Source organism: Sipha flava, unplaced genomic scaffold, assembly GCF_003268045.1.
Source record: "Sipha flava isolate LNK unplaced genomic scaffold, YSA_version1 50_pilon_pilon, whole genome shotgun sequence".
Lineage (NCBI taxonomy): Eukaryota > Metazoa > Arthropoda > Insecta > Hemiptera > Aphididae > Sipha > Sipha flava.
The window spans coordinates 76,661-96,674 of record NW_020273428.1 but is presented as its reverse complement, the minus strand read 5'-3'; the positions used below and the strand labels follow the sequence as shown (position 1 = coordinate 96,674).

The window sequence follows — 20,014 nt, the reverse complement described above, 5'->3', positions numbered from 1 at the left end:
TCAAAATGCCCAAAAATCATTATCGCACTCTGGGAATAACGTCGAACGCATCCATAAATGATATAAGAAAAGCGTACAGGGCGTTGGCGTTGAAATGGCATCCGGACAAGAATCCCGGGGACCAAGAACAAGCGAACAGAAAATTCAAAGAAATATCGGATGCTTACGGAGTTCTGTCGGACGACAAAAAACGGAAGGTCTACAACAATCAATGTCACAGGGACAATTTGAATGATCACGCCCGTAGGTATAACTGGAGACGGTGCCAAGGCTATCAGCCATATTATAATTGCTGCAACGAGTTCACGGAACCGCAGCACTGGAATACAGCATCAGGTAATAAGTCAAAATATAGGGAATGTTTCGGGTCTAATCAAATAATTAGACTAAACAAATATCCCTATATATATTCTTCGACACTAATAACTCTATTTCTAAAAAATATAAAATGTTTAGATTCCTTTTCTCTTTCCGTATGACTTATTATTATTACAATAATACGCATAATACGAATAATATTTTGCGCATTGAAATTATTCGTTTCAAATCGAAACATTTATACATAAATATATATATATATATTGGTTAGGTTGTTAGGTTAGGTTATATATATATATATATATAACACTAATACGGCCTTAGGCCTAAGCTAATCAATAACGTCTACTGAGTTCATGCGCAGAACATGATTCGCACGGTATTATTGTTTTCGCTGTTGATGAAAAACATTTCGCGATCATTATTTTTATCCATTTGTTGTTCGCGATTTTCATGTGGTTACTCAGATGCTAGTTATCACCGACCGCGGTCCAACAGTCCGTTCGGACCATTGTTTCACGACGATCGGTATACCGGTTGGACGACGACGTACAACGAACAACAGTCTAAACTGTTGGAGCATTTGATCTCCAGTTACGACGACCTGTTCGAATGCGCCCGAAGTCTGACCGGCGATTACGTTAAAAAAGTATCGATAACCACCAACATCATGAACGGGTGCAGCACGACTGTTCGGACGACCACAGAGGCCGGTATAACGGTCGTGGAAACGTATGAGAACGACGTGCTCAAGTCGAGAAGAGTGAGCAGGGACCGCCCGCGAGGTTCGCGTACGACCGCTGGCTAGGGTTGCCAATAATCTCTCCTCTCGTATGCCGTTGCGCAACACGTAATAAAACCGTACGCACGGGATGTTTCTGGAATTGACGACGGGACTACGGGATTACTCTAAATACGGTGCAATCAGTGACAGAATTTTTCGAATTCCCCCCCCCCCCCCCCCCCCACCACCACCGTATGTGATACGGGATTTTTTTTATTTGAGGGGAGGATTTTTTTTTTTAAAAATTTAGTCTCTGAGCCACTAGACTGAGTATACTTCGTTACCATAGTTTCGTCGCTCGTTTACGAAACATCCTGTGTGTATGACGTTATTTATTTTTTAATATTGACGCAATATATTTTTATAAAATATATCAAACAAACATTTTAAACCGATATCGTTTTTTTTTTTTTTTTTTTAGTAGATTCTAATTACATGCACAGATTAAAAGAGTTTTTATTCCTCTTTATAGTTCTATTATTTTTTTTATAATTTCAAACGCTTTTTCAAAAAACCATGGCTCGTTTGAAGAGTTTTGTACTACATAATATATTAAAAATTGAACATTGCAGGCGATTTTTTTCATACTTTTAAATTTTTTATCGAAATTCTAAACTTAAATTATTATCGTTGATTATACGTTTACAACAAATACTTTCAGTTCTTAAGTTTCTTTGTAGAAAAAAAAAAGAAAAGCCATACAAATTTTCTCTAGATAAAGTAATTTTCTTTAGATTTTTCTTATGAGTGGAGAAAAACGAAATATTAAATATCTAAAAAGCTATTCAAATGCACCACACTACATCTTCTATCAGATTTTAAATTTAATTAAATTTATATTATTATTTAATAATATTTTCATCACATTAAAAACAATAATTCTTTAGCCAACAAAAATTGTTAATAGAAAATAAAATATTTACAGTAATATGAATAATTATTATAAATTTATAATAAACTACTCGTTATTTATTTATTTGTTATGCAAGACATACAAAACACATACGAATCATAATCGAGCTGTTCAACTTAAATTGTTTCTTTCTTCAACTCAAATTGATAATGGTTACGGTTTTATTTCATTATTTTTTTTTTTTTTATGAATTGTGTTTTTTTAAAACGAAATATATACTTCGTATATTGCGTAAGATAATCAACATTTATGTTAGACTTATGTAAACGTTTAATGTATTCTAAATTGGTGTTTTGAATTTTGTAAATTGAATGTTGACACAACAAATCAATTTATATTTCCTTGAAATAATGCAACGATTATTGTTTCATAAAACAACTATTAAAATTATAATAATAACCGAAAAAACGATTCATCGTCTACGTGTAGAGATAATTCCCCATCGTGATACTAATCAGTATTCGATGATATTTATCAAAAAAAGGGTCGCATTTTCATACAAAAACAATAACAAATATTATAATATACATGAACTACACTTAATATAATAGATTTTAGAGTAATGTAACTCATAATATTGTTTATATTCTTCACACAGGTTAGGTCAAAATTTAAAACGCGTCAATATTACGGTGCGTAAATGTACCATATGTATACTAATGCGTGGTCATTGCTTAAATTTGATCGTTTTGTACGTTATTTACTCAACATATAGATGATTTTATTCTTCTTTTTTAATCCTTCGCGAAAATAATAATAATTTATCCGTACAACAATGATTTTTATTTAATTTCATCAATCATTCCCGTGACAAAAATACACGTTATTGTACGTTTAGATATGTTTTAGAAAATTAATCAATTTTATGGCCATCAAGTAAATGAAAAATAAATTCTTGCCACAATTTCGTATACTTTTTATATAAAATACACATTTCATGTTTTCATGTCAGTAAAATACATCAATTGTTTGTTTAGACTTGAGTAACAACGACAGAACAATACAATATCTCATCAGTGTTTTGAATTTTTTTTTTTTTTACGAACAAAAAATATTTTCACTTTTTATGTAACGAAAAATCCGAATTAGTTTTGGATCAAATTACGAAAATATTAATTACGTGATGGTTTGCAACGTTCGTACGTTGATACTCCACCCAAGTGTATCGGTAACATATGAAATATTATTCAAACAGTTCTGTTTATATCTCTAAAAGTAATTATAAATTAAATTAATTAAATTAATTACTTGAGTATTTATATCGTATCACAAAAGTGGTCGTATGACGTTAGCGATTACTGAAGTTTTTCAATTACATATTTGAATAAAACAATTACCATTTGATGTTAAAATATGTGTTTATAGGATTCGATTTGTCAGTAATTCTTATTTTATTGACTTTGAACATACCTGAAGTTGAATTTTTAATTCGTAACCGGTCGTACACATATAATAATACTCCACGCTAAGCATTTATTTATTTATATACATAAACTATTCGTTTAAATAATAATTATAAGTACGTTTTGTTTTTATTAATTTTTGGAAATGTTTTATTCGCTTCTAATCGTGGTACGAAAAAATCGCTACCATAATTTACTGATAATACGCAAATGATACAACCGTAATTGTTTATAAATTCGAAGTTTGGTATTGCTTAGTGATTCGTAACAATGAGTTGCTCTCGTGCCGATGCGATACCGAATAATAAGAAAACATAATAATAATAAGAGCAGATGTGTCAGATATTAAACAATCGTAGCTATTTTGTCAGACAATATTTTACCAATATTTGTTATATTTTTCATAATATTTAATATTTAATTAGTTTTATTTTTTTTTAATAATATAGTTTTAATCGTTGGTTTGAAAACAAATAAATTAATAAATAATAATACAACTAATAAAAGTAATGTGTCATGTGTACCTTTTGTGACAAATTGTTGTTTTCAAATTTTATGATATTATTTGATCTTAAAATCTAAATAAAACATCAACGCCATAATATTTTCGATTTATACATATATATATATATATATATATATATATATACGTATCGTACTTTTGCTCTGCAATTCGTTAGACGGACAAAGATAATCCTTTAATTCAAAATTCTCTTAAGATATGATATTATTATTTCGGGTTGAATCCAATTCTGTGGACATATGATCTTTTTATCTCGTGATCTAAACCGAACCTATGTTAGCTACAAATTTGATTTATACCACGTAGACAAAATAATAGACATTTTATAAAATATTTATTTACTTTTAATTTATATAACTTTGATATTGACATCAAAACGTGCTCCAGATCTACATAAAATTTAAATGTTTGAAAGGTTAATATTTAAGTTTACATCATATAATATAATGTACTATTCATTCAACTGGCTTCATTGCTTAACGTTTAATTTAATTGATTAAATAAAAGTTAACAACTATATAATATTTTAGATTCAGATAAATTACAACTAAAAATAAACAGTTTTTATGTATAAAATGTAGAAAAAAATAAATATAATGTGTATCCTGGAGTATTAAGATAACATATGTATCTTAGACATATGTATTTTACGACCGATTTTGAATCAAAAATTCATCGTCAGACAAATCATAAAGTCAAGAAATAATACTTATATCGTAACACTCCAGGTACCTAATACATTTTATTTATTTTGATATTTTAATAATTTTTGATTTATTTTATTATATTATTATAAAGTACATAATTTATACATCTGCAAGCAGTCGAAATCAAATTTGTAAATATTTTTTACATTAATCTCGTGTTTTCACACACAATTAAAAAACGTTTAAGTGAACTTTAAAGATTGACCACCTTAATTTTAACGTCATACTATCGATCATTGTGAATATAACGTTAATAATGTTATGTGTCATTGATACGAAACCAATACGGTGAATTTTTAATTTTTCCGTCACTGATTCTGAAAAGAAATAATAATAAAGTAGATGCTATTATTGTTGGAACTCTAAACTTTAGACCGATGCGGAGACACAAAATGATGACTGTAGTCACAACGTTATGCGAGAACAGGGTGAGAGAGAAATAAAACGTTTAAACAGTTGCCGGGGGCCTGGCGCGAGCTGTATCGATCGGCGTCAGATGCTACACGCGTGCGAACGACAGCATCGCTGGGTGGCGAACGTGTATCCCGCTCTGCAGGTGGGTGGACGAGATCAATACATTTTCGCCCTTCGCAGATACACCCCGGCCGGGTCACCGTCGCACACGGCCCGAACACATTACTATAACCAATATCGTTACAGTGGATTCTCGCCGGTCCGCCGGCGTATTCTTATTACACGACCAGCTACACGTTTTTGTTATTGGGTTTTCGTCTTGATGAGTTATTTGCCAACGGACGACTAACGTTGACAACGTCAGTATCGTTTGAACTTCAACAAAAATTATAAAACTGTACGCGAACACGTTCACGTGACTCAATGAAAGTGTAATGGAAATAAATTACTTTAATTTTACCCGATTTCTGTTCGAATACCTAACCTAGTTTAATCGATGATTCGGCGTGTTTTTGGTAATCCGAAAAACGCTATGTGTCACATTATCAAAGCTCTACCGCATATAACTCACAAACGTTTGTCCGTCGGTTCTCGACGTTTGTGTGCGACCTATGCGACCCAAGATGTGTTTACCCGATTTTCCATGAGCATTTCTTGAAAATAATGTTTTCGAAATGTAGACAATGTACCATAAGTCACGCGTTCATTACAAGCACCCTCATTGAAGTGCGCAGACCTATATTTCGAGGGGTGTCTACGATACTTTTGGCCCCTATCTTTACAAAACGTGTAGGTACAATCAATAAATTATAATTTGTAAATTATTAAATAAACGTAGTTTAAATTTTTTATTTATTGTTGTTGTGTATTAGTCCCGATCAAAATGGTTTTCTCGATTTCGTATATTGTTCTTGGATTGATTCAATTATATATGATTTGTGATTTTGTAGTTCATTGTAGCTATTATATTATCATAATAAGTTTTTTTTACAAACATTTAGAACATAATACGTTTTACGCATATATGCCGTGTATGTAGAATACTAGCGAATAATTTTTGTCTACTAATTTTTAAAAATTACGCATTTTTGAGTTTATATTTAAGCGACCGTCGTATATTATAATATCAGATTTCATGATCAGTCATAATTCACAAGATTAAGTGTAAAACACAATATTTCAATGATAAATAAATAGTTGATAATATTTTCATTATTTTTTTTTTTTTTTACATAAAATGTACCCGAATGGTTGTTAAACGTTTTTTGTAAGAGTTATTATTATTGAACTCAACAACGTACCTAACGTGAACCCGCAAGCGAACCGACCCCATTTAATATGTAACATAATTGTGGATCGAGGACATGTGCCCACGTCCAATGCAGGTGTTCGTCTCGGCCCTCTTTTTCAAACACTTCCATGTGAACATTATTACTATAATACGTAACAAGTGTAATAAACTAATCAAACACAATGAATTATGTTGTCACGCTGGTGGTCGACAATTGGAGTACAATCGTACTCTTACGTACGCACATAGGTTGTAAAATGTACACTACTCAACATGGGCATAAATTGGAAAATTTTTATTGAGAGTGGGGCAAACTTTATTTAATGTTGATATACCGTACATTTATACACTAGATATACTTAATCTGCATCATGATGTATTATGATGACAAATTCCAACGAACAAATACATTTTGATTAATCCATTCATTTTTTTTTTTTTTCATAATATTTTTCGAATTAATTTACAAAACACCAAGAGAGGCATTACTTTGTTACATTTTTAAAGGTGGGGGATGGCAGTTTATACTCCTCTCCCACAGTTTACGCATGTAATATTCAACGCTTATAAGCAATAATATGAATATGTTTTGGACGATGCTGGAGAATATCGTGTTTCGTATACGGTTTAAAGGCAACGTGTTACACTAATAATTTAAACGTAAAAATACACTTCATGTGGGATAAAAATATTCAATACAAATCTGTAGTGGAATTTCCGTGTTATATATTTATGGAAAAATTATAAAATTTTCACCATTTTACCATGCATTCGTTCGATTTTGGGGAATTTTTACATATCACTAAAATTATGATTATTTTGACTATAATAATATTCTGTGTACAAGTGTAATAAACGGAGCTAGGGTTTGTGCACTATTATAAATAATAAAATAAACATTTTTTTTTTTTTTAATATGAAAAAATATGCACTTCTGATATTTTAAAGATACGCGCCAAATTATAGGTTCGAATTAATTTATTAATTTATGTATACCAGTAAATATTTATCATATATTATTATAATTGACATTACAAATTTATGAAATGTACTATTCGTTCATTGATTTATTTTATATTATTTACTTTATATATATATTTTTTTTTTATTAAACTTATATTTTATATTTAACAGTAAAAATTCATGTATTACATGCGACAACCGCATATTTGTTTCGAACTGTGGAAAATAAATTATTGTCTATTAACTTATAACTAATGAGTGACAGAGTCACCGGATAAAATTCTTAAATAAGGTAGTAATATATATGAGCATCAGAATATACGATCTCGATAGTACGAGGTAGAATAATTAATAATTGGAATGATAAAAGTTTCGACATATCGAGTGTTCGGGAAAAAAAATTTGACATACGCAACAAAATTATGTATAATTAGTTTATGTGCATCATAGTTTAATTTATTTAATATTAAAATAACTGCATTTATCGGTAATTTAACAGATAGTTTGATTAATAAACCTATATCGAAACAGTTTTGAATCGCCGAGATGAAAAAATAAATTTTCGTACTTCGAAGTATACCTTATGTAGAAAATTTTTGGCCACCATTACTCGGAATAAGTTCAAAAAATATTTAGAACAAATATTTATCTATATTAATAAAAATAAAAATATTTCCAGTTGAGAATTGTGATATTCAAACAGTGTTTAAATCTTATACAATAAGCTGTTTACAATTCTGAACACTGGAGATAAAGATCAGTATGTTGTATAATAATATTTGGCACATAATTTATTTATTTATTTATTTATTAATAATAAATAACTGGCGGTGCACTTTGAATACAATTGATAATGTATTTTAATTCAAGTAAAGAATAGGAAATACATTTTAATAAAAATAATAAAAATAATAATACTTAAAAATTGAACAACAACAAAAATAGGAATGATATAAAATTAGTAGGAAAGAGCCATTTTCAGACGATTATAAACGATTACGAGTGTGATTATATTATTTGAGTACATAATATTCTGTATTTCAATAAACGGTTTCGGAAAAATATTTATTGACAAGTATTTATATTATAGACGACTCTCATTATTTGAGGCGTTATCACAGTTAAATTATTAGAAAATGGGATTAAACTCTGAAAAAGGCAATGCCTTTATTTTTGTGCATATGAAAACTTCGCTGTAATACAAAATACAAAAAAATATACAATACATTTTGAGCTACTGCATTAAGTACGTATTGAAAAATATTCATCGGAATCTCGAAATAATAATTAGTTACAATTATTTTAAAATCAAATCGAAATTGAGATATTGAATTATTAATTCAATTTATTGTAATTAATCCTACCATTCATATGTTATTGGAAAAAAAATAAACAGAAAACTCCGTTCATTGATAGAGGGGTTTTTATTATTTATTTATTATCTAAATAAAAACGACTGGTAGGTATGTTATTTGTCCAATATATTGATATGATATATATCAAATAAAAGTGACTGGTTTCCGATGAAACATGATGATTTCATAGTTATTATTATTGTACTTGTACTTGTTTTTACTACGTAAATATATTAAAATAAAGTCGAGCTATGAACTGATGTACATGTTGATTATTAAAAGTATGTAAATTAAGTGCATGTATTATCATATAATATTTTATTCATTTTTTAGAGTTCAACGCATTTTACGAAATTTTATAAATCGACCGCCAGGACAGAATTTTAAATTCACATTATAGTGGCAACCATTAATGCCACAAAATGTATTCATTATGTAAATTATTGATTATCGTAGACGATCTATGCATGTTTAGATGATATTGTCAATATGATACTGTAATTATATTTATTTTCTTGTACGACTTTCCTACGAAATTTCTTTTACATTTTCAAAACATTATTATTTAATAAAACACGCACAGTGGGCTGTTAAGATAAAAATCATAACATTATTCATCTCGTATATCAGACGAGAATAGTATAGCATCGTATTACGTTTATATTACATTAGTATTACCTATACCAGTGACATATAAATTCAGATATTTATAGAGTGAAAAATAAGTTCTATAAGGAAAAATTATGAATATAAAAATTAATAAAAACTACAGCAATACAAAACAGCTTTAGAATATATTTGGAGAGATAATCAATAAAAATTATAAAAATAATAAAACAAATTCACAAACAACCCATGGTAATAAATTAATCAATGAACACACAAAATGTGCCAAAATATTCAAAAACTACTTTGTAGGTGCAGGAGAAAAAATTGTTACTCAAGTACAAACTGATTATAAAGCGGCCAAAGCCGATAATATAACTAAAAATTACAATGATAAGAATTATAATAATACAATGACAACTAAATTAGAATATTTACATTTTAAAGATAGTGAAATAATGCTAATGATCACTAAAAATCACTAAAAAAAAAAAAAAGTTTTCGCCATTTATTGATTCTAAATATACGAATATATATACCAGATTATGTCATAAAGCACTTACTCACCAAATTAATTGGGCCAATTATAAATTATGGACGCAATTCGAATGGACTGACAATAAAGCATCATAAAAATTTACAAATAAAAATAAAAATAAATAATTTAATTTGCATAATGTCTATAAATTAAAGGATAAAAATGGTGGTAGTTTAAATTATAACAAACCAAATACAACATTAATCCAGAATTATTATATGATCAGAGCCCTAAGATTATTTAATCAACTTCCCGTAAACATTAAATTAATGGATAATAACCTGAAATTTAAATTAATGCAAAAAACTCTATACATGCAACTATTTGACTAATGTCTCTATTATTATTATTATTGTATGGATTATTATCTATATGTTATTAAGCTTATTTATTATTATAACTATAGTAATAGCTCGATTAAACATATTTTGTCATTGTATTATATTAGTATATTAACATAGTTTATATATAAATGTAACAAATACTTTTTAGTCAAATAAACTCCCTACTCTCAAGAAAATCATTTTCTTGTAGATAATAGGTATCAAATTCCAATCTAAAACATTACTAATTCACACAAAAATTGTTGAAATAAATAAATAAAAATACATTTCAGCCGTGGGACCGGGGACATGAATCGTCCAGACCGAACAATAAGCGATCCGTCAGTATTTCATAGCATATTCTATGCCTGAACTTAGGCATATCGCTCTGGTTAAAATTCAGTTTCACTCCTCTGGCCAAGTATTCCGCGTTTACACAGGTAAAAACTCCACAATCGTCAAAATTTAATTGTTTCGGGCAATCCTCGGCGTGCAATAGCTGCCACTCGTTGCTATTGAATTCATTACTAATCATTTTCCGACTTTCCATCTTCAAGTAGTCTAGAACTAGTTTTAAACACTGCATATTTGTCTTACCCAAGCTGTCGTAGTATTTAATTGTTTTTTCGTTGAATTGGACACACACCAGACTCCAGTGAGACTTCTCATGGACAGGTATCAGGACTCTATCGTAATCGAAAATGTCCTTAGGAAATCCCCAACTTATAATGGCATGATAATCAAAAAGGCTGCGAAAAACACGAGTTACCCAATCAATACATTATGAATATAATAGAATATAACGAATAAAACGAATAAAAAAAAAAAGGAAAATAAAAAATGAATGTTAATTTCAATAAAATTACAATTATTTAATTTTTTTTTTTTATCAGTTCGAGTTGTAGTATCTTGAAAATTATCTTGACAAAAAAAAAACTGACAGATAATTTTTAAACACATTCTCGGTGGGTATGAATGAAAGAAAAAGCTTAAGAACTAAAATTAAACGAAAATGTGCACATCGACTTACGATAGCATCGGGTAGAAGTACGTGTTAAAAGCATAGACTTTGCAGGGATCCCGGTCTCCAATCAACTGCATGTAGCTGGAGATTGCTTCGTCATTCAGCCAAGACCTGTACTGGAACACGGTTCTCACGTCACCGATACAGACGGATTTATCCTGGACAACGAAGTCTTGATCGTTCCGGCGCATGTTGAGAACGATAAATTCTACCTTGTCCATGGAGTAGCCGGGAAATATATCATCGCTGTCCACCACAGGCAAGTCGTTTTTTAGTAATCGTTGCTTATTGCCGACCCCTGCATGTTAGTCCATGAACAAAAAAAAAAAATCAATTGAAAAAAACCTATTGCCACGGTGTGTTATGTTTAAAAATAAAAAAATTAATAAATGTTAACCGTCCGAAGAGCGCGGATCGGACACCACGGTCTGCGCGTGTTCCACGTCAGTATCACTGTCGATCAATTTCACATCGACAGGTTCCATTAGGCGCATCCGCTTTTCCGATGTATCATCCGGTTCTTGGCGTTTTTGTTTGTTGCACATTGGTCGTTGCAAGTCGACTTCCAGGATATTGTTTGAAGTAATCGAGTCAGCTACGCCGACGACGATCATCGTGTCCTTACCGTCTGACTCCGAGTCCGTCACTACGCCAATCCGGCCCATCGGACGCGTCTTCATCCCGTGTGGGTCGCCCGGCTCATGGCGTTTGCGCTTGTTGCACACTGATATTCGCAAGTCTGTTGCCAGGATGTTGTTGGACGGAACCGGAACGGATTCGACGGCGAGAGTCCTCGTCTCTTCTGCATCCGATTCATATTCAAAGTTCCCGAACGGCTCTCTGAAAGTTTCCGAAAGGCTCTTGGTTGAAACACATAATTTATGATAGCGAATACTGTGACACAAAATGATATGTTTGTTATTAATTATGTTATTTGTTATAAACTTTTTTTTTATCATTTATCAATAATTAAATTCACATGTACATTTTCCAGCAACCCACTAGTATTGTTGCTAGTGTTTTATATACACTATAAACACGACTTATACTTGTAGCCGGAACAATAAAACTATATTTTATTGACTTATAACATTTTGTAAAATATTTAGCTGAATTATCAATTCTTCTTATTATTTTTTTCTAGTAAAATATTGAATGAAAAACGTTATATAAACTTAAAAAAATAAAAATAAATCATAAAGTTAAATACATCATATATTTAATAACTAAAAATCTTATTTTATGACATTTTGAGCATCAGTATTTTTTTTTATCTAATACGCTTTTTTATTAAATTTTATTTAATGAAAAACGAGTTTGTTGCAGAACATACATATTTTAAGAAAAATGTCAAAACTTGTACGTTAGGCATATTTTTTAGTAAAGTATGCCTAATTTATTTTGATTTACAGTTTAAATTTACTGTGTAACAATTGTGCCTCATAATCTGCACCAGCTTACAAATGTACTCATAAATCATGCCGTTTTATCTTTTAAGGTTATATATTAATACACCGATATCAGGTATTCATACATGTATGCTAAATATTTAATTAGTTTTTTAAAAAATGTTTTATTGATCTAACAATCAACTAATAATGCTAAAAAAAAAAGTAAGAGCAATATTTCATCATTTGAAGTTTAATTTAAACCACTCGACTGAAAAATTTGAGAAGCGCTGTTATGAGTATACATAAAAATGTAGCTAGCAATGGACGAGAAGTTTTCTCGACGGTACTAAGTTATCTCTCAAATGTAATTTTGATATGCGTTTTTTGATAGGTACCAATAAAACATTTACATTATTTTATTTAAATGTCTGATAAACTGATGTATTATGAGGACGACTAACAATTTATTCAACTTTTAAACTGATAACTGTTCGTTATTTATTATTATTTATGGTATTTATTTAGTAACACGATTACGCCATATGTGTGGAGCATCAACGAATTTATGGGGATAAAAATAAAAAATATTCATCCTAATTCACTATTTTACAGTTAATTCGCACAACTGTCTTATTAATATATATATATTAATATATTAATTTGATATATCAACCCAAAAATTACATCTAACTGAATTTCATTAAATCGGGTAGCTACAATTAAATATCTGGGTATGTACATTGATGAAAACCAAAAATGGAACATTTATATCAATCATTTTGATAACAAGATTAAAATTTTTTTCCATTTTCAAATTGCTCAAATATACCTTAAATTATAATCTAAAAAAATTAACATGCATTTCACTTGTACAATCTATTAGTTCTTATGGTATTTCATTTTGGTGAGGTTCATACGTAAAGTATCTCTACAACTTTGGAGTAATACAGATAGTAACTTGTCAAATTATTTTTAATATGCCTCACTTGTTTCAAACATTTAAATTATATAGATAATTAAATATACTAAGTTTAAAATAATTTTACCTTAAAAATGTTTATTTATTCATGTATAATTTGAAAAATGACATTGTTGTACAAAGTCATATTAACTATTCTTAAATCGAAGTCAAATGTTATTGTTCTAGAAATATTCTATGTATAAAAATTACATTAATACTTTATTTTATTAATTTTATTTTCTCATTTAATATTGAATTAAGTAGATCTGTTAGAGTCTTATAGTTAAAATTTGTTTCTAACCACATATTATTATCTAAGGAACTCTCTCTTCTAGCACAGCCATTGGCTTTTGTGGAGATCCATCAATAATTTAATTAAGCTTAGGTATACTAGTATTAAAATATATTATCTTTTTATGGAAATAAACCTATTATTATTATTATTATCTCATAATAAAGTATATTCTACATATTCAAGCTACTTGAATTAAAAAATATATTTTTAATTCTGTTTAAACTGTAGTAAGTCATTCGAAGTTTTATAATAATTTTTGGTTTTTGTTCAGTGAACATTCTTTGCAATATTCAGGTCATCGAAATCCCGGGCAAACGGTCTATATAGCTATATTTGCACAAGGCTTGTGGGTGAAAGAGGTGGAATTTATGCCGGGTATAAAACGTCAATACTCTCGTCGAACGCCCGGCGAGTTTTCCCAGAATTGACAGGCCCCCAGAATACACAAAAGCGGTGGCGGCGATGCTGTGCAGGAGAGGGTTTGCCTGGGCTGACATCATACCCAGAGTTTTACATTTGAGTGTGCCCCGTCATTTTTTGGAAGTTATTTTTTTTAAATAAAAAGTCTCCTTATAAACCCTATAAGTCCCCCTATAAACCAATTCAAATTGTTATTGAACACAAAGTTGACGATAATATTAAAATAATTTTACCTAGTGTATGTGATTTGCTTGATTCGCATCACATTAAATCAGAATTACCAAAATTATTAATTTGTTAGTCGTCGTTATCAGCCCTGTGTCTGTTTACGAGAAATTATTTCGCTAAAAATAGTTACCATCCAGTAGAAAAGAATATAATTTAAATGAATTAAACATAATTTAATAATAACAATAAACAATCACGTGTAGACATCGTCCAGACTGAACAATAAGCGATTCGTCAGTATTTCATAACATATCCTATGCCTGAACTTTCGTATATCGCTCTGGCTGAAGTTCAGTTTCACTCCTCTGGCCAAGTATTCCGCGTTTATACAAGTGAAAACTCCGCAATCGTCTGAATTAAATTGTTTCGGGCAATCCTCGGCATGAAATAGCTGCCACTCGTCGCTATTGAATTCATTACGCGTTCTTTTCCAACTTGCCATCGTCAAGTAGTCTAGAACTAGTTTTACACACCGCATATTTGTCCTCTTCAAACTGTCGTAGTATTTAATAGATTTTTCATTGAAATGTACACACACTAGACTCCAGTGAAACTTCTCATGGACAGGTATCAGGACTCTATCGTAATCGAATAGATCCTTCGGGAATTCCCAACTTTCAACGGCATCATAGCCGCAAGTGCTGTGAAAAACAACGGTTCGAGTTGTATTATCTCGAAAATTATCTTGAGAAAAAAAACTAACAGTTGATTTTTAAATACATCCTCGGTTTGCGTGGATGAAAAAATATGCTTAAGTATTAAAATATAAAAAAAAAAGAATATGAAACAAAAAATAAAAAAAAATAATGAGAATAGATATGCTTAAGAACTAAAACGTGCACGTCGACTTACGATAGCAGCGAGTAGAAGTATGTATTGAAAACGTAGACTTTGTTGGGATCCCGTTCTCCGATCAATTGCATATAGCTGGAGATTGCTTCGTTGTTCAGCCACGATCTGTACTGAAACACGGTCTTCACGTCACCAATGCAGACGGATTTATCCGGGACCACGAAGTCTTGATTGCTCCGGTGCATGCTTTTCCTGATAAAGTCTTCCTTGTCAGTGGAATAGCCAGGAAATATATCATCACTGTTCGCCGTCGACACCAAATCGCTTAATAATCGCTGTTTATCGCCGGCCCCTGCAGATGTCCATGAAAAAAATAAAAATTGATTGAAAAAAATCCATTGCCGCAGTGTGTTATGTTTAAAAGAATAAAAAACAATTTATTATTAACCGTCCAAAATACGCGGATCGGGCACCACGGTCTGCGTGTGTTCCACGTCACCACTGCCGTTGATCGACTTCACATCGACGGCACCCGTCAGGCGCATCTGCTTTTCCGATGTATTATCCGGTTCTTGGTGTTTTCGCTTGTTGCACGGTGATCGTCGCAGGTCGGCTGCCACGACATTGTTTGAAGGGATCGGGGTGGTTTTGACGACGACTGTCATCGGGTTCTCATCGTCTGACTCCAAGTCCGTGTCCACACCAGAATCCAGCAGGCGTATCTTCTTAACTCGTGGGTCACCCGGCTCTTGGCGTTTACGTTTGCTGCACACTGATGCTCGCAAGTCCGCTGCCAGGATGTTGTTGGACTGGACCGGAACAGATTCGACGGCGAAAGTCGTCGTCTCCTCTGCGTCCGATTCATCTTCAAAGTCCCCAAACAGCTCTCTGAGAGTCTCCGAGAGGCTCTTGTTATCCGAAATCATGTTATGTTCGAAATTCATAATTTACAATAGCGAATTCTGCGATACCGAAATTATATGTTTGAACAATAGAAACTATCAAAAATATCAAATTGATTTGGAATCAATAATTAAGTTCACATATACATTTCCCAGCAACCAGCTTTTATTGTTGCTACTGTTATATTTATACTATAAACACGACTTATACTTGTGGCCAGAAAAATATAGCTATATTTTATTTACTTATAACATTGTGTATAATATAGTTGAATTATCCATCAATTGTTTTTATTATTTTATCTTGTAAAATATTAAATTAAAAAATCATTTAATCATAAAAAAAATTAAAATAACTCATAATGTTAAGCACATGATATATTTGGTAACTGAAAATTTAATTTTATAACATTTTGATAGTCAATATTTTTTTATATCTAATACATTTTTATTGAATGTTAATCAATGAAAAACTTGTTTGATGTTATATATAGCAAAACATACGTATTTTAAGAAAAATATCAGAAGTTCTATGTTAGTCATATTTTTTAGTAATGTATATTTAAATATTGTATATCTTATTATGGTCTACAGTAGTAAATTTATTATTTGACCTTTGTGCCTCCTAATGTGCACTACCTTACAAATGCAGTCCATCACGTTATAACAAATATATTATTGTATTACCTATACAAAACGTATTGTTTAAGATTATCATTTCATCCATATCCATGTGTATATTTTATCAAATAGAAAACATTGACAATACTAATTTTAAACGGAATGTTCCCGTTTTAAGTTTAAACACAGGCATTTTTCCGTCAAATGTTGATGATATTTACATTTAATTTTGTCAAACGTAATAAATGTATTCTGGGGGCCTGTCAATTCTGGGAAAACTCGCCGGGCGTTCGACGAGAGTATTGACGTTTTATCCCCGGCAGAAATTCCACCTCTTTCACCCACAAGCCTTGTGCAAATATTGCCCGGGATTTCGATGACCTGAATATTTCAGAATATGTTCACTGAACAAAAACCAACAACTATTATAAAACGTTGGATGACTTGCTACAATTTAAATCGAATTGAAAATTTATTTTTTGATTTAAGTAGCATGAATATGTAGAATATAGTTTACTATAAGACGGTAAGTAATAAAATGTTTCTTTTTTTAATTTCTAATAAAAAAACAAAACTGTAATAACAATTGCGAATTAATCTGAATATTTTTTTATTTTTGTATTTCTAACAACTCGTTGGTGCTCCACGCATATGGTGTAAACGTGTTGCTTAATAAGTACTGTAAATATCAAAAATAGCAAACAGTTAATAGTTTACCAGTTGAACATGTTGGAATAATTGTATCAGACATTTAAATAAAATTAAATGTTTCAATAGTATCTAAAAACGCACTATAAAATCACATTTAAGATAAAACGTGATATCGTCGTGAAAACTTTTCATTATCTGTTACATTTTTATGTGACCTGTGAACAAGTATCATAATCCCATTGCTACATTCAAAATTTTATTATGTATAGTACAGGGGCACATAGTTTTTTTTTTTTTTTTTTGTGGGATGTAGAGTGTGAATCATGTATTTGCCAAAGTCTAGAAATTAGCTATTCTAATGACGGCACATCATTAAAATATAAATACGTATTTTATAAAACCGTTGACATTTTGAATCTCAAAAAATAATACGTATACTAACAGATACTTATGTATAAATTACTATATTTTTGGACTGATTTGTCTTTCATTTAATTCTTTTTTTACATTTATTGCTGTAGGTATCAATGATGGGAATTATTCGAGTATTTGAATACCAGTATTCGATGCTACAATACAATACGTAACGAAAATTATTCGTTCATGTTTTCGCGCAACACAAAACGTTTAATAATATTAGGTACCTATTGTAGCATCGAATACTGATATTCGAATATTCAAATATTTGAATTGTTTACGGCGGACCTATTCGAATATACATTACATCTCTAGTAGGTATATTATAAACCTTATAATAATGTTTTATTTACTAATATAAAGATTTAACGAATAGTTCAAGTTTTAATTTAAATAAAAAAAATACAATTTTTCTGCAAAATCAATACTGGTGTACCAATTATCCACGTATAAACATCTTCCACTTTCCAAGTAAAGTTGCATAAGTTCCATAACAAATTCACAAGTTGCCCAGGAACGGCTTCCTTTCCGGTATATATTTTGTACTGTGATATATAAAAGTCACGAGTACATAGTTTAAACAATTTTATTCCATACCGATGTGTTTTATTCGCTATATATTCGCGGAAAGAAAGATTACCCAAAAATGGAACCATCGATTCATCAATGCACACGTTTTTTTCTGGTATTAGGGCATTATTATACTTATTTATTAAGATGTCAATTAATGGCTGAACTTTGGATAAACGATTGTTTGGAGGTGCTTTTCTATTATTCGTATCTAACACGTGTAGAATAGAAAGTATCAACTCAAAACTATTTCGTGACATGTATTTTGGAATTTCACACTTATACTAATGAAACCATAATTAATATAATGTCTGAGTTGATACCAACGATATCATCATTTTAATTAAAAACTATATTTGAATTCATGTTTGGTTGTTCAGGAATATCTATCCACTCACTTATTACTTCATTTTCTTCTTCAGATTCTTCAGATCTACAATTTTCATCTTGATTGTCAATATCATCATTTTCCCAATCAAGATCATCGTCTGTGTCGTCGAAACATGAAAGTGAACTATTTGAATAGATATCACTATCATCAAGTAAATCCGAAATTTGACATTGATTCATTTTGCGGTAATATTATATTAATATTATAATAAAATAAGCTATTGAAATTTAAAAATATGACATACACATCAAACTATACAAATTACACATAACGACTGAACCGCATTAAAGCATTTTACAGTAATATTATATTTCTGAAGTAGATAAGAAAATTGTATCGAATAAAATGAATTTTAGTAGTACAAAAATATATATTAAACTAATAACAATAAAATCACTTCAGTCCTGTCTTTACATTTCAGGAAAAATTGAAATAACAGGTATATTTTTACGCGTCGATTACGCATCGAACGTGGCATTGAACGTGGTAATGTTCTGGTAGGCTACTGGTACATTTATCTGACACAACATTAATTTTTAAAATATGAACTAGAAAATGCCTAATAAGCGATTAACAAAAAAAAAACAAAATCATAAAAAAAAGAATTTTTGGCAAATTAACGCTTAAAATTTGTTGGACAGTACAAAAATATTTGCATATACAAATATGGAGATTTGTTCGTGTACAAAAAAATGTATACGTAGCAGTCAACCTGTTAAGTATTGACATTCAAAGCGGGTTATCTATAGGATTGGCTTTACTTTGAGATTTGTACAGTTACCGGAATATCAACAGTACAACGAAAAGTGTGTGTTGTGCTCGTAAGCAGCACCGTGGAAAATTGGTACATAAGATAATTTTGCCATCTCTCGTCAACCACATAAATCATAATTTACGCTTAAACTGTTAATCCAAACTATGTATACTGATAACCAGAACTTCTCAACATTTTTTGCAAAGAGATTTAAATTAAACTACAAATGGTGAAATCTCGCCCTATTATTTTTTTTAGCTTTATCAATTGATTGTTAGATCGCTAAAAAATAAAACATGTACTACACGGATACTTATGAATAAAATACAAATCACTATATTTTTGGACGTTCATTCTTACATAATTTATACTTATTACCGCCTTATAGTACACTATATTCTACATATTCATGCTACTTAAATCAAAAAATAAATTTTAAATTCGATTTAAATTGTAGCA

The 20,014-nt window shown here is 30.2% G+C and overlaps 2 protein-coding genes across 2 annotated transcripts; one reads left to right on the top strand and one right to left on the bottom strand.

The window, feature by feature from the left end:
• Nucleotides 1–5: 5 nt before the first annotated feature.
• Nucleotides 6–10,349, top strand: LOC112690535 (dnaJ homolog subfamily B member 6-like). The gene is made up of 3 exons (XM_025564570.1): nucleotides 6–336; nucleotides 786–1,081; nucleotides 10,308–10,349. The coding sequence occupies exons 1-3, from the start codon at nucleotides 6–8 to the stop codon at nucleotides 10,347–10,349; spliced, it is 669 nt and encodes a 222-aa protein (XP_025420355.1).
• Nucleotides 10,350–10,427: 78 nt separating this feature from the next.
• Nucleotides 10,428–15,581, bottom strand: LOC112690534 (sentrin-specific protease 1-like). The gene is made up of 5 exons (XM_025564569.1): nucleotides 15,309–15,581; nucleotides 14,655–15,169; nucleotides 11,560–12,056; nucleotides 11,169–11,460; nucleotides 10,428–10,887 (listed from the first exon to the last, which is right to left on the bottom strand). The coding sequence occupies exons 1-5, from the start codon at nucleotides 15,492–15,494 to the stop codon at nucleotides 10,428–10,430; spliced, it is 1,950 nt and encodes a 649-aa protein (XP_025420354.1). The 5' UTR covers nucleotides 15,495–15,581.
• Nucleotides 15,582–20,014: the final 4,433 nt, after the last annotated feature.

Bases quoted from the DNA above. Each gene is read 5' to 3' on its own strand.
- LOC112690535 (XM_025564570.1), top strand. From the start codon at position 6: ATGCCCAAAAATCATTATCGCACTCTGGGAATAACGTCGAACGCATCC. The intron at 337-785 runs GTAATAAGTCAA...GTGGTTACTCAG, and splicing joins GCACTGGAATACAGCATCAG to ATGCTAGTTATCACCGACCG. The intron at 1,082-10,307 runs GTGAGCAGGGAC...AATACTTTTTAG, and splicing joins ACGTGCTCAAGTCGAGAAGA to TCAAATAAACTCCCTACTCT.
- LOC112690534 (XM_025564569.1), bottom strand. From the start codon at position 15,494: ATGCACCGGAGCAATCAAGACTTCGTGGTCCCGGATAAATCCGTCTGC. The intron at 12,057-14,654 runs GTGATTGTTTAT...TTTGTGTCACAG, and splicing joins AGTCTGGACGATGTCTACAC to TATTCGCTATCATAAATTAT. The intron at 10,888-11,168 runs GTAAGTCGATGT...TGTTTTTCGCAG, and splicing joins TACTTCTACCCGATGCTATC to CCTTTTTGATTATCATGCCA.